This window comes from Hyalella azteca, unplaced genomic scaffold (genome assembly GCF_000764305.2).
Source record: "Hyalella azteca isolate HAZT.00-mixed unplaced genomic scaffold, Hazt_2.0.2 contig5528, whole genome shotgun sequence".
Taxonomy (NCBI): Eukaryota; Metazoa; Arthropoda; class Malacostraca; order Amphipoda; family Hyalellidae; genus Hyalella; species Hyalella azteca.
The window spans coordinates 494,047-509,361 of NW_025935716.1; the positions used below are offsets into that span (position 1 = coordinate 494,047).

The window sequence follows — 15,315 nt, forward strand, 5'->3', positions numbered from 1 at the left end:
ACCATGCAATACGTAAAAAACTAACGGGCCATCTGAGCAGTAGCGAAATTACTCGCAATTGAGAGCAAGATGAAAATTTGAATAAATTTCTTGGGACGATAACTACGAATGACTTGCAATACTCCTAAAAATAGCGAGCGAATTTCCTTTTGCGGTCACTTACAAATGAATTGTTCTTAGCCTTTACGGTCGCATCGATGGCCAGCAGCACTTGAGAACGGCGGCATGCATAACCTTGCAGGGCATCTCACCTCAGTCGCGAACGACCATTCGAAAGTTGCAGCACGAGAGCGTCAGAGGTACTCTGCACCTCATGCCATCTACGGCGAGCGCAAGGCCGCCTCATGGCGAAGTCCGACTCTTACTCGATGAGCAATTGGCCTCCATGTTCCTAATAACTCCACACTAGATTCTCAATAAATCGACACTATATGATCCAAATAATTCGACTTTTGGTTCCTAACTCAACATTAGGTTCATAATTACTCAACACTAGTTCTCAATAGCTGGACACTAGATTCCCAATAAATCGACACACTATATAGGATCCTAATAATTCGATATTTGGTTCCTAAATCAACATTAGGTTCACAATTAAGAACACTAGTTCCCAATAGCCAGACACTAGGTTCCTAATAACACGATCTTGATCCCATTAGCTAGACACTAGGTTCCCAGAACATGTCATTTGTTTCCCAATTAATAATCGACACAAGGTTATAATCAGCTAATAATAGGACACTAGATAAACAAGATAATAACACGAAAAAGACAAGCTTTATCCACAAAAGATGGGAAAAAGCCTCGCAAGACAGCGCAACATTGAAAATGACGGTCATTTCTCCACACAAAAATATTTCTAGTTTGTCTGTCGTGCCGCGCCTACTTCGAACTCCAGGTCTATGTGTTTCCCCATTTCCTTCTATGTGAATAATTGAAAAGAAAAGCCTACGTTGAAAGGCCAGATCTCTTAAAAGAAGTGAAAATGAACATCATAGAGAAAACCAAAACATTCCACACGTGGAAAGGCCAGATCTCTTAAAAGAAGAGAAAATGAACGTCATAGAGAAAACCATAACATTGTACCAAATATTGAGCGGAAAGTAACCAACTCCACAGCAAAAAGAACTGGCCTATTTTTGACCAATGTGAGAGCTTTCTTTTTAACTCTTTGCTTCAATGTATTTCTATTTTTCTGCATGCAAGATTACATTAGCGTTTGAAATAAATATTTTTGCTGGAAATTCATATCGTTCCCTTCATTTATTCATTAATTGTTACGATCGAGTTCGAAATGCAAGTTAGTTACTCAAGTGGCAAATATCAAATGACATGAAACCGAGTGTATTGCATAATAATTGCAGTTATTCCTCACATTACGAGCAGTTGAGGGAGCCTTCGATACACGAGTATCGACTGAAATAGTCTAGAAAGTAAAATAACATTGTTAATGCAGTTTCCTTTTTAATGTTATTTAAATTCACAAATCTAGGGACAAAATCTCAGTTAAAGAATCACCGGGCGAATTGTCTAGGGTTAGTGAGTTTTTCGGGCATTAAAAAATTACCTGGAAAATAAAACAGATAACTTTGCATCTGGATTAAATGACCATGCATGTAATTGCCCATCACTGTAAAGTTGCCCATCAGTTCATACATGTAATTGTCCATCTGACCACTGTAATTGCCCACAACTGTGGTCAGAGACACATTCGCCCTTGCGCCGCAATTTGCCACATGAAGTTGGTAGCTCAGACTCAGAGTGCAGTGAGATCTCTAAAATACACGAGTATCTCGCAGCGCCCAGTGAGCGCGTCGAACATTTGGCGCGTGTCGAGATACGGCGAAGACGCGAGCAGACGCGCGCTATCACCGCTAGAGAGCACGTGGCCGCTATACCGCAGGCGCTCGCAGCGATGGCATGTCCGATGCAAACAGGTTAGAACCAACATAAGTGATGCAAACAGGTTAGCACCAACACAAGTGGTGTAAACAGGTTAGCACCAACACAAGTGATGCAAACAGGTTAGCACCAACACAAGTGATGCAAACAGGTTAGCACCAACACAAGGGTACAAACAGGTTAGCACCAACATAAGTGATGCAGACAGGTTAGCACCAACATAAGTGATGCAAACAGATGCACCGCAACATAAGCGATGCAAACATGTTAGCACCAACATAAGTGAAGCAAACAGGTTAGCACCAACATAAGCGATGCAAACATGTTAGCACAACATAAGTGATGCAGACAGGTTAGCACCAACACAGGTGATGCAAACAGGTTAGCACAACATAAGTGATGCAAACAGGTTAGCACCAACACAGGTGATGCAAACAGGTTAGCACCAACATAAGTGGTGCAAACAGGTTAGCACAAACACAAGTGATGCAGACAGGTTAGCATCAACACAAGTGATGCAAACAGGTTAGCACCAACGCAGATGATGCAAACAGATTAGCACCAACACAGATGATGCAAACAGGTTAGCACCAACACAAGGGATGCAAACAGGTTAGCACCAACACAAGTGATGCAAACAGGTTAGCACCAACACAAGACAACACAAGTGATGCAAACAGGTTAGCACCAACACAAATGATGCAAACAGGTTAGCACCAACACAAGTGATGCAAACAGGTTAGCACCAACACAAATGATGCATACAGGTTAGCACCAACACAAGTGATGCAAACATGCCAACTGCGGGAACTGATCGTAAGGCAAGTAAAACTTCCCTCGCTCATAGTTTTTTTAAATGTAGCTTTGGAAATTAACTGTCTCACATATAAGCTGCTTACAGAAGAAGTGCAGATATGTATTATTTCAAATTATTAAAATCACTTGACTGCTTAAATCGCAAGTTTATCAAAAATTTAAAAGCTGATGATGATGGAGCTGGTCTCCGAAACGTTTTCCTTTTTAAGAAATGGTGAATTTTCTGGCTATTTTCTTTCTTTTAAATTTTTTATTTCAAATTATATTCCAGCCATGGCCAGAAGAATGGTGTTCAGCTTGTTATCACACTTCTAATTGCTGCATTACAGGCACCTGTTTTAATTCAATCAATATAACTCTTCCTTGAACTGCAATGTTCAAGAGACGCATGTAAACTTAAAACATATTTCATAACACAGTAAATTAGTGCGAAGTAGTATATTTATATTTTATTAGGTTAGAATACTAATACTATGCAGTTGTATATCAGGAAATTAGTTGATTGTAGTATGAAATCGTTCAAGAATTTAATTTTGTGGTTTCCAATATAAAGATATTGAAAAATTTCGTTAAGCCAATGTTTTTAACAATTTCCAGACGCAAAAGGACGGCGAGCATGCGTTTTATTTTTAACGTTCATGAATGAAGACATTTCAACCAACATATGATAACAATAAATACGTACCTATCATGCTTCAAACAGGTTCTTCACGTGTGAATATAAGCTTGCAAAATCTTATATAAATGCCTGAATGATCTTCGTATAGCCTGCCAGATGCTGCCGTAATTATCTATAATTAAGATCGGACAAGGTCTTAGATTTCTTATATTTTTCCTACATAAAAGGACGAGAAACTGTCTGACAATCGGACGCGTAAAGTACCACGAAACCTGAAATGAATAATGCCTGATATAAGGAGAAGGACTGATACCGATTTGCTGCAGAAAAGATAAATGCAACTTGATGGCTTAAACACAGTTTGTCAGTTCCTACTAGTTCCTACTAGTCAGTTCCTACTAGAACACCCTTTGTCAGTTCCCACTAGGGATCACACTCGCCAAAAGATGTAGTCATGAGAGGTTATTGCAGGAATTGCATGCAAGGCACTGCCAGAAAAATGCTGATGATTATAGTATTCTACTTTAGAAGTTCATATTATCGGGCATTGAATAATGAAAATTCTAGTTTAACGGTAAGGTTCCAATCCAGAGTAAAGGAACACGGGCTCGAACAATAATTGATTTTGTGAAATGAATGAAAACAAGTGAGCATAATTATTTAAGTCAGGATAAAATTTAAATCAGACACAAATTTTTGCATTTTACCTACCCACCAACCCAATGAAGCCAGCCGTCTTATCTAGGTAACGACCATAACACTTCAAATTTAACTCGCAGCAAAATCGAAGTGTGCTTATCACCTTAGTTATTCACGACTATTTCCCAGTCTTTTGGAACTATTGAGTTAATGGAACTACATGAATTCTGAGGGAACTGCGACAATTTTGAGGGCCAAAAGCCAACGCATATGCCGATTCGAAGGAGCGATAACACTTCCTTCCCCAAAATATAGTATGATAAAATGCTTATATACATCTAACTGGCGTCGTATAACAACTTTAAGTTAATTATATAAGCATCAGATAGTTTATAACATAACGCTATTACCTAATCAATCGAAATCGCGCAGCTATGGGAATCGTTGCTTCACTATTGCTACCTCATTTACAAGTTATTCATCCCGTCCTAATGGAGGCTTGGCACGACCACACGAGGCACCCACCTGAAGGAGGGCAAGCACCACCTTGGTGTTGCCAGACTGCACGGCGATGGTGCTGATGGTGGTGGTGGAAGCGGAGCCTGATGTGCCTGATCCCGAGGTGCCCGAAGCTCGGGACCCCGCCTCACGAGACCCGGTCCGGTCACTGTCGGTCACGGGACCGCCGCCCGAAGCGGCGGTAGAAGCGTTGGGGTCCGACATGTTCAGTGTCTGAGAGGAGCTACTCGACGAGTCAGGCCTCAGCGCCTGACTATCGTCGTCGTGTTCGCAATCGTAATCCCCGTCGTCTTGGTCACAATGATGAAGCTGCTTCGAGGTGACCTCAAGTTCCCTACCCGAGGGTGTGTCCCTCTCACCTAGGTTCTCTAGGGTGCAGTAGACTTCTAGTTGCTCTTGACTCAAACAGCTTCTTTGGTCACTACCGCATTGCTGGTGCGGAGAAATGAAGGAAGACAAGTTGAGGTAGGGGCGAGCAAGAGCTTCCTCAGACTCCCACTCACTCCCCTCGACTAAATATACCAGGCAGAGGGGAATGCCGCTCAGCCCTCGTGCTCATCCCCTCTCACCAAGCGCACTACGGCTAAGCTAATTTTGGGGCCAGTCATATCCCGATTTTGGGGCCAGTCGTATGCCGATTTTAGGGCCAGCCATATCCCAGTTTTGGGGTCAGTCATATTCCAATTTTGGGGCCAGTCATATCCCAATTTTGGGGCCAGTCATATCCCAATTTTGGGGCCAGTCATATCCCAATTTTGAGGCCAGTCATATCACAATTTTGAGGCCAGTCATATCCCAATTTTAGGGCCATTCATATCACAATTTTGAGGCCAGTCATATCCCAATTTTGGGGCCAAAAATCGCATCTCAAGCTGCCTAATTTCCCATCAGTTATGAGCCGTAGGCAATTCAAAATTGAGCTAACCAAGACATAACTTAAAATAATGAAATTGATTTCGAAATAAATTCTCCCCCTAATTGTTAACGATTCACAGACCAATAAAAAAGTGTCCCCATGCGAGCTTGGCAAAAGGTAGCGTTTTCTTATCATAAATAGGCAACATCGCGTAAAATATTAACTGCATGGCCGACAGATTATCGTCTAATTCCACAATTGTTAGAACATACACGAGAAAAAGCTCCTAGCTGTACATGTCCAACTCGGCCTTTTGGGATAGTTTCTCATAGTTTAATGAAAATACCGTAAGAACCACAATATGATATATCAAAGACGAGTTTGATAATTCGCTTCAACACAAATGTAAGCAGAATTTTACGAATGACAGGCAGTATCGCAATCTAATTTATCAGGCGCCACACTGAGAAATTTGATAGCTAGTAAAATTTTAGTAAATGGCCAGTACCCGCATCGGCATAAAAACATCGCTCGAAGATTTCTTAGACGAAAATTTTTTTTCATCGCTGAAAGTCTCGACGATATATAGTCTCTTACAACACAGCGGAAAACGTAACTTTGAATCAATTCAAAACTTCACTGCACAAGCGTTTCACCGAAATAATCTACTCAAGTTCACTATTTTGTTTTTACGGATGCTAACACGGTACACACATAAAGCTGGTCTTAGAGCAAGCAAACAGTCCATAAATCTGATTGCACATGGTACTAAACTAAGAATAGTACTCAACGCATCGTTCAAGACCATGCGGCGGACACCGGTCATCGGGAGAGAGCACCATTCAACCTCACTCGCCTACGCCACACAGCCAACTGAAGTGAGGTCTGAGAAACGCACTAATCGTTTGGCACCTTCTCCGCCTTCATCACAGATGAAGCTAATTTTCTTCTAAATTTCTGGTGTGAAATCCGACACTTTTCTTAGTGCATTTAAATAGCATGTCATGAATATTGAAAGTCCTTTCTTTTTATGATCTGTCATTGACGGATGGCATGATGAATAAGAGAACGCACGTGTTAACATAAATAATGAAAAACTAACTCTATATTAGGTTAGAAAAATCATTTTAAATCGGATTAAGCAAGTAAGACCGTGGAATGGACAGTAAAAAAAATTATGAAAAAGAGGAAACAGGTGCCATCATAGGCAGTAAAGAGGCTAACTCAAAATTCAGGTATGCCAATCACTATAAATACGAGAATAAATAACAGCAAGGAAAGACAATGGTTAACAATTCAGGGGTAAGAATGTCATGACGAATGAATTTATGAATTTATTTGCTCGGGCCGCAGAGGCCCGACGCCTGTAAATCTCAAGCCTCGTGTGACGTCAGAGAGTCAGAAGAAAGGATCAGTGTCATTGCTATCAAGATCATTCATTACACAGGCATGACGTAGCAAGTATTTTGGTCCTGTAGCCTCAGCCATCATGCAGTGTTTGTCATGAGAGGAGCTGCAGAGAAACTCTCGATTGGAAATCGAAGAGCAATCGAGGCCGAGCGGGAACTGATAATGTCGTGGTCACAGACATTGTCTAGGATTAACAAGAGGGCAGCGTAAAGAGCTTGTTGAACAACGTACATTGAAGTGTATGAAGTTAACGCTGAAAGACATCATCTAATTACAAGCGCAGGCAAACTGACTCGCGGAAGTCTCGTGGAAATGTAAGGACGGTTTATTAGAGGCCGAAGCTTTAATCATTTATCTATATATAATATATGGATCTCGCTCAAATTTCTTGATGTTCCTCTCCGGGAACAGACGTCGTACCACCTGTTCTTCGTAAAGCTCTGATGCTGGCAATTCATAAATTCCGTCCCAGAGTGCATGTGATTAATGCAATGAAATTATTACTTATCCTATGACTAGCTAACCTAGAGCAGTGAGGTCCACCTTGAACAGAGTCGCTGTGCAAATGAGCTCACTTTTAAACGGCGAATTAATTCAATCTGATTGATTAGTTTAAAATTTGGGATCGAAGGGTGATTAAAATAGAAGAAAATAGGAACTACTAGAACCAAGGGGTATTCTTAACGAGTTCTCATCACCCAAGCCGTAACCAAACGATCATAAACTTCCTACTGCAGAAATGCTTCGAAATAGACACAGACGTTTTTCAATCGAATTCCTTACTCACACAGCTATGTAAATAGCTCTATTGCGCAAGAACAGAATGATCAAAAATTCTCCCGCTTACCATTACTTCAATAGGGAATTCAGAAACTACGTTGGCGATTAGAATAACTTGGTTAATCGGACGATGGTCGCCGAACGAAATTCTTACGATTCAGTCAGTTCAGTGTTCCTGATTCTTGCTTTGCTAAGTAGTTGAATCCCAATGAATCATCAGCCCAACAGAATACTATTCGTTTTCAAGGAAAAAGGTTCTTATCAAATGGCGCAGACACGATAATCATTTAGACAGTCAAGGTTTTCCAAAACGTTACAAGTAAATTCAATCAGTTAACAGATAACGATAGATGACGGGAAGAAGTTCGCTGCAGCGAAGAAGAAAGTACGTTTAGCAGCTGCATTTAACCCTACCGATTTTACCACTTTAACCATTCTTCGACTGACGATCCCTCCAATTATCACATCTTAACATACGAATAACATAGAGAACGGTTAATATATCGCTAAACGACATGGTGAGTCCATTGCAACAAGACAGGAAGTAACTACGTGCGGCGGGTCCGGTTGCGGCCACATCAAACCAGTGAAGTAGAACTAATGTCCAGAGCCACGGGCGTCTCGCAAGAAGCTTTCAAGTGCAAGGTCGTCTGCTGTGATGTAATGCGTCGCTTTGGAATAAAATGCCGCTTGTCCCTACACCGGGCAACTCTGCCAGACCATCGTTAGAAAATGGTTAAAGATGCGTGAACCGGCTTGGAATTTGCCAAATAAGTAGGGACGACATTCTTCTGAATTCGTTGTTCTCTACTTAAAACATTAAATTTGTATAATTTTGGTCACTACAATAATGGAAGTAAAATAAATTATCATTCTACTAGAGGTATATTTTTTTCTTTACAGCTTAGCCGACAACTTTTCGGGAAAGTAATAATAGGTTTTACAATATTGTACTCGTTATGATTAAAGCATTGAATCCTTCTTCGACTTTTAACACGATAATAATTAATGCGAATGAAACTCTTATGAAATGAGTATCAGGGCACACAGGAAGCTAGCGGCGTGTCGCAGTGAAAGTTTGGTATTGGCAGCCAAAGTGCCACGCAATGGCAGGATGGGTGAGGAGTGGACGATGTGTATGCCATCAATTGATGAATTTTAGTATCAGGATTTTAGGGGTTCTCACTTGAAATAATCCACTTCATAAAAGAGTAATGGATTTAGGAAGATAAACTAAGTATTCAAATTCCACAATAGAGATAGCAGCACTAGATTCATTCAGAGCTCGTTCTGAACAACCAATGCACTTAGTCAAGAAGGGTGCTGAAGCCTGAATCTAAGTCAATTTTGGAAATTCAGCAACAACACTTGCATAATTTCTCACTAATATCTAAAAAGTCGATTGAAAATCTTCAAAAGAATAGCAAACAAAATAGTGCCAGTTTGGCCTGGAAAATAAGGAACATGAAGAAAAGAGCATACAAAACGGTTGAAACAAGAAAGTGCATGTGGTTGAGAATGGGCGTAAGAGAAGGCCATATGGCGCAAGAGGGTGGAAATAGACTCTATACCATAGCTTGCGGTCAGAGATATCGCAACACGCAACTGTTAACTCAACCAGCGCGTGAGGGTAGAAGGTTAACCTTCAATTACCGACGAGTGCGTGGGCAGTTCGCACAGGCCTAAGCGAGGGCGACTGTCGTTCTTGTTGGGAATATTCTAAACCAAGAGACCAAGCCTTGACCACCGATGATGCATGCGCTCAGCGCGATGCAAGTCGCAGTTCTTCTTAAATGCGAATATCACGACATTGTTTATTTTACTTTTTTTAGGGAAGAAAAGATCGAAATTTATCACAAAACCATAATATATTATGATAGAAGTGAAGAAAACTTCGTATATTATGTTATAAAAGAGATATTAAAGGATAATCCGACCATACGGTCGACCTGCCGTCTATGGAGGTCAGCGCGGCCGGTGAAAGAGAAGCTGAAGGCAGTGAGGAACCGCGGCTGTTGCCCGCGACGCTTATTCACAAGTACGCAATGCATATGCATTTGAAATTCATTTCATCGGAAATACTCACGTGGGATTACTTTACTCTTGCAATGACTGTAAATTCTGACAAAGAACATAACTGACATTCATGTTATTGATAACATTTGCCTTGTTTGGAGCGAAATTAAAGATTGCACACCACAATATATACAAGCTGACTCAAAAAAAGGTTTAAATAATAAAATAATATTTTAGCTTTAAAAAAATGAGAATATTACCAAAGTTAATCAGAAAATTAGTTTCAAAACAACAGGTGCAAAACGAGACATGAGGCGGCGGGTTGGTTGGGGTGGTTGGGGTGAAAGGGAGAGTGGCGGTGGTGTGGGGTGCAAAAAACAGGAGGGAAAAGTTGCAGGGGCAGGGAGGGGGTGAGCGAGTGCCCAAGCGGTGCCATTCACTAGCAGCAGTGCCAGCAGGGGTGTGCCCTAATGCAGCGGCCCTGCGCGCTTAGTGAACGAACGCCGCCATGCGCGGCACAACGAATATAGCGAACAATCAGTTATGTTAAACGATAAATTCAGCGATAAACCAGTTATTTCAGACAACAAATGCAGCGATAAACCAGTTATTTTAAACAACAAATGCAGCGATGAACCTATTATGTTGAGCTACAAATACAGCGATGAACCATTCACGAATGACGATAAATCTACCCTAATTGTACGGTGCAACATTTCGGCAAATTATTGTCGCTTCAATACAGGCTGCTGATAATTCCAACGTGAAATAAATACTATTATTTATTTCACGAAATAACTTCAGGTGTGATACTAATTAAATAAATATATCATTTATGACAATTAAAATGAAGATTTAAGAAATGACAACTTAGTCACCGCAATCCATGTCAATAAAAAATTTAATCATCGCAATAAATACCAAAAGATAATTTGATCGCCACTATACAGATCTTAGATAAATTGCATGGTCACCACAACACATGTTAATAAATAATTAAGTCTCCGCAATGACTGCCACCAGACAATTCGGTCACCATAGTACAATTGTAATAATATTTAACTGTTGTTGTAAGATGCAATTGTCCAGCAGGACCAGCACAGTTCCACACTCGGACAGTAAACTCTCCTACTGTTCGCATAAAATAACGCAAATGACGTCATCAATAGATGTCATCAAAGAAATCATGCACTGCACGTACTTGACCAATTCAATAACTGCTGCAGGCTAATTCTTTCTCAAAGTAATAAGGAATTACTCACTTCACTCCAATTTAATCACCGCAACACATGTCACTGTCAGCGACACTACGATAAATGAACGGGTTATTTTGTCCAAATAGCGAGGTCATTTTGTTCTAATTTATACACGTAGCACTGATACGCCCTCATACCGGCCCAAAGTGGGTCACAATGACCCAACAAAGTCTCTTATTCCCTCGATCATTTGCCTGTGTGTATTTCGGTAGTTCCGGCAAGGCACACTGACAAATTCAGTCACCGGAAAATACATTACACTAATACACTGTAATACACTGTAATACACTGTAATAATACACTGAAAATGCACTGTACTAGTTAACTTGGTGACTGAAACATACCTAACAAAAATTCATTTGTATAAATCTACGTGTACCTGAATAGTTCCGCTCATCGGTAATTAATATCTACTTTTTCAATAATAACTCGTTTTATACTAGAAATTCTTCAACATTCCGTACACAGATCAAAATAATTACATAAACTCGCCCAACAAAGTTGCCGCAGTTGAACTCGCCCAAAATGATTGCCAGCAACAGCATCAATGAACACGCCACCCATACTGTAATTGCATACCATATACCTTAACCCTCCATACCGCCTGACAACATATTGTTAACCCTCTATACCGCCGTACCTCAAACAATATATTGTCAGGAGTCTACTTCCCAAAAATAATATGTTCTAGTGAGCGCAAAATGACTTGCACTGATGGTTGCCGCCACGTACGACAACTTTAAAATGTTCTCTATTGCGTACAAACGCCCTCAGATTGCTACACTCAATAGTTTACGTAATATTTAATTTGAAAGTTATGTTCCCGGAGAGTGACACACGGCGGTGTAGGGTTAAGATCATCAACTGAACTCCGCCTATACGTCACAACCATGCACAGTCGGCGCAGCGCAGTGAGCAGCAGGTCTTGTAAAGTTCATCCAATTTCCCGGCCCTGGCGACGCGGTGCTTCACGCCGCAGCCGACCCGAGCAGAAGATATGGCAGTTTTGATCTCCTGTAACCTCTGCGCGTCACGCCTAAAAGGTCACGGCGCTCCGCAGCCACAGTGCTGGACCACGTGCATATGGCACATGCATGAGGTGTACTCTATAGTAACGCCGAGTAAATAACAGTACTTTTAATTATATCTTACGTAGTGTTGATTCGTAGAACCTACGGAAGATATATGTTTCCTTTATATATATAAGGAAGATAAATAAAAAGTAACTGGCTGGCACTGCATCATACGAAAGGAAGATATATGCTCCCTTTCGTAAACGTGAAAAATTAACGTGGTAAAACGCTTATGGAATTTATGGGCTGTGAAACGGGCATAAAATTCTTCCAAATGCCATCTCATGCCCATCAAGAGATCGTAATACGTGCAAGTGTAGGTAAATGGTATTTAAGCAAACCAATACTTCGATTTTCGTCAATTCATATTTGAATAGCAGGTTACAACTGACAAACTGAAGGTTAAAATCCTCATGCATTTACTCGGAAGTCCCCCTGCCAGACTCGTCAGCATGTAATTTCCCCACTGATGGATACGTCACTTCGAACACGAGGAAAAGCTTTTACTCTTGAATTAACAAGGAAAACCAACCAAATTTCCAGTGCAGTTTGAGCAGGCAGTACAATGACTAGAAGTTCTTACCGTCACACAGCAGGACCATGCAGTCATGCCACTAGATAATTCAGCCCTGGTGAGTCAAAAGCATCATTCCGAATTCAAAGGCATCATTCCTGTCCTCAAATGCACTATCACATACCTGGTAAATGTTTATAAGGTACCTTTCAGTGCATACAATTAAGGTTTATGCCAATATGGTCATCAATTTACTTTTCAGCTCCAGTTTTATCAAACTGAATTGTGCCACAACTGCTTAAAAATGTTTCCTTGATAACATCATCTTTCATTCTGTAACTCTTCTAAGCCGTGAAATCTAGTATTCTTGAAACTCTCTCCCTGTCATTTTTTCATCTTCCCTCCGACCGCGTGCATTAAATTGAGCCAACAAATCATGCAGGACTCCCCCCTCACACCTTATCCACCTCACACTGCCCTGCACCGAGATTGACCTTCCATAAATATAAATCGGGCTACCATAAGCGGCGTTGAAAGCAGCACCAATTTTGGCAACATCAGTTTTTATTACGCAGAGCGAGCCATAAATGTAACGACTGCCAGTATAAGGCATGAACTCGACTCCAAGAACTAATTGAGCTCAAAACGTAAGAAAATAACAATAGAAGAAGCGGAGGAGATCTGCAAATGAGTACCAGCAGCCGATATTTTATACGCGCATATATTATCGTGGGTCAGCATTTTTGGCCAAAAATGTCAATACTTTATTATTGTGTCCTAATTTTGATCCTATTCATGCTGCTTCTTCGATGAAGTAAGCACATCACTACAAATTTATAAGCAAACCCGTATAAATAACTAATGGACACAGCTCGACCGTTGATAACCGTCCGTTTTATTAAACATCATCTCGAACCGAGTCAAACTTATCACAATTGAGTAGCGGACTTGAAAATCCTCACGGAACGGATTTAAATTGAAATTATAGGTATGTCAAAAAGAATAGCACATAAGATTTAATAATTATTTGACCAAACCTGAGACAAACAATAGCCGCCCTACGTTGGGCAATAATATGAAAATTCAAGTTGTCTGAGAAACGCGATGCATTTAGAATCAGCATTTTATTCATTCTAAAGTAATTAAGCGTGCTTCGGTTAATCGTCGCTCGTTGATCGACAGTTCGACAGGTATGAATCATGTTATTTACGAGTAGAGTTGCAAAAATTTCAATCGATATAAATTAAAGTTTAAGAACTTTGCTCATCGATCACGAACGCGATTTATCGTTGCTGATATATTTACCGTGAATTTTTTTAGACAAACGAAGCATGTCACTTGCAGAAACACGATTTGCGTGGACGAATGCACTGTGCAGCGACCGACGAGCAAAGGTTCATTACTAACAGGGAGTAATTTTGAGCTTAACTTTTTCGTTCTCGCAAACGAGGAAGTGATTTCTTAATAGAAAATTGGCTATATTGACTTACATTTTTCACAGCCAGACAAATTTACGGTTTTGTGCAGCAATAAATATGACGAAATGGTAGCAATGGCGGGAATTTATGGTTTTATCATAGTTGGATTTAAATGGATTCAGCATAGTTAGTACTCAGCTTCATAGTTCTAATTAATAGTACAAGTGTTTTAACAAGGATGACAAATAAGTTAAAATTTATATATTAGTACAGAAAACATTTATTTCACAGGCTTTAATACGTCAATTTTTTATCAGAAAACAATTGCATGAAAAGTGTACTTCATTTATTAGTTCGTGATCCATGTTATGCGTGATCGTGACGGCTGCATACATAACAATGAATGGTGTACGCCCCATATTCATGAGGTATATAGTTATGTAAGCAATGCATTCTCCATATTATTGGCATATTCAAGACTTTTGTTCAGTCTTTATCAGATAGGTAGTATAAGTAATCCTAATACAGACACAAAAAATGCTATCAAACTTAATAAATCGTACAATTAGTTTTAGTTCAAGCTCATTTTTAAATTTTGAGGAGTGATTTCCGTCCTTCACATCAAATTTTATAATTTTAATCAACCTGTATATATTTATAGGGCTTGTTTGATATTTTAAACCTGTATTTGTCTCCTTTTAAGGTGACAAATATTTGTTATTTGTCTGTCGGTGCGGTAACGCTTGTCATCTTACCAAACTTTGCGGGGGTGAACACATGAAAAATATCAGAGTTGACAAGTTTTATGCTTACCTTCTCAACAGCAATGAAGTCTTCAAATGCAGATTTATCAAACTTTCCAGTCCTTTTAAGACAAAAGGATTTCTTTACGCAACAGCAACGAGGTCTTCAAATGCAGATCAATCTAACTTTCCAGTCCTTTTCATTCAAAAGGATTTTTTTACGCTATTCTTGCTTACCTTCCTCATCTTCCAGGCAAGGTTCTCTTCCTGGACGCTCTCTGGAGAGGCTTTCCGGGACCGCTGCCGGGGGGGAGCAACAGGAGGGGGTGGAGTAGGTGAAGGGGAGGGGCTGCTCTCAACCGGGGCCTCTGCTGTTAAAAAAATGCTACTTACTTGTTACTCAACAGTTTATTTGTAAATTTAAATGTAAATATCATGATGAATATGTACACCAAAATGAGCTTCTCATTCACGAGGCCCTGAATTGAAGTACAACCCTAGAATAGCAGACCTTCCTTTAATAATCAATGAAGAGACTGAATCAGTATGTTTATTATAATTCAAACTGGATGCAGTTGTATCGTATTTGCCATAATATTGAAACAAAGAGGCAGCAGGTTTTCTCAGGAGACTACAATTCAAATCGTGTGGTAATTTGTTGTCACGTGCATAGTAAATATTCTCTTCAACTGTTATGAATCATAGTTAGACAAATTTGGTGATAATCGGTCACCATAAACCCAAATTGGAAATT

General features: G+C 40.1%; 1 protein-coding gene across 1 annotated transcript in view; it reads right to left on the reverse strand.

The window, feature by feature from the left end:
- The window catches only part of LOC108682035, a 45,086-nt gene that overhangs the window by 22,671 nt on the left and 7,100 nt on the right, over positions 1–15,315 (reverse strand). Inside the window, exon 8 of the mRNA XM_047880519.1 lies at positions 14,799–14,932. Coding sequence (XP_047736475.1) covers positions 14,799–14,932 — 134 coding nt within the window. The remainder of the gene's footprint in view (positions 1–14,798; positions 14,933–15,315) is intronic.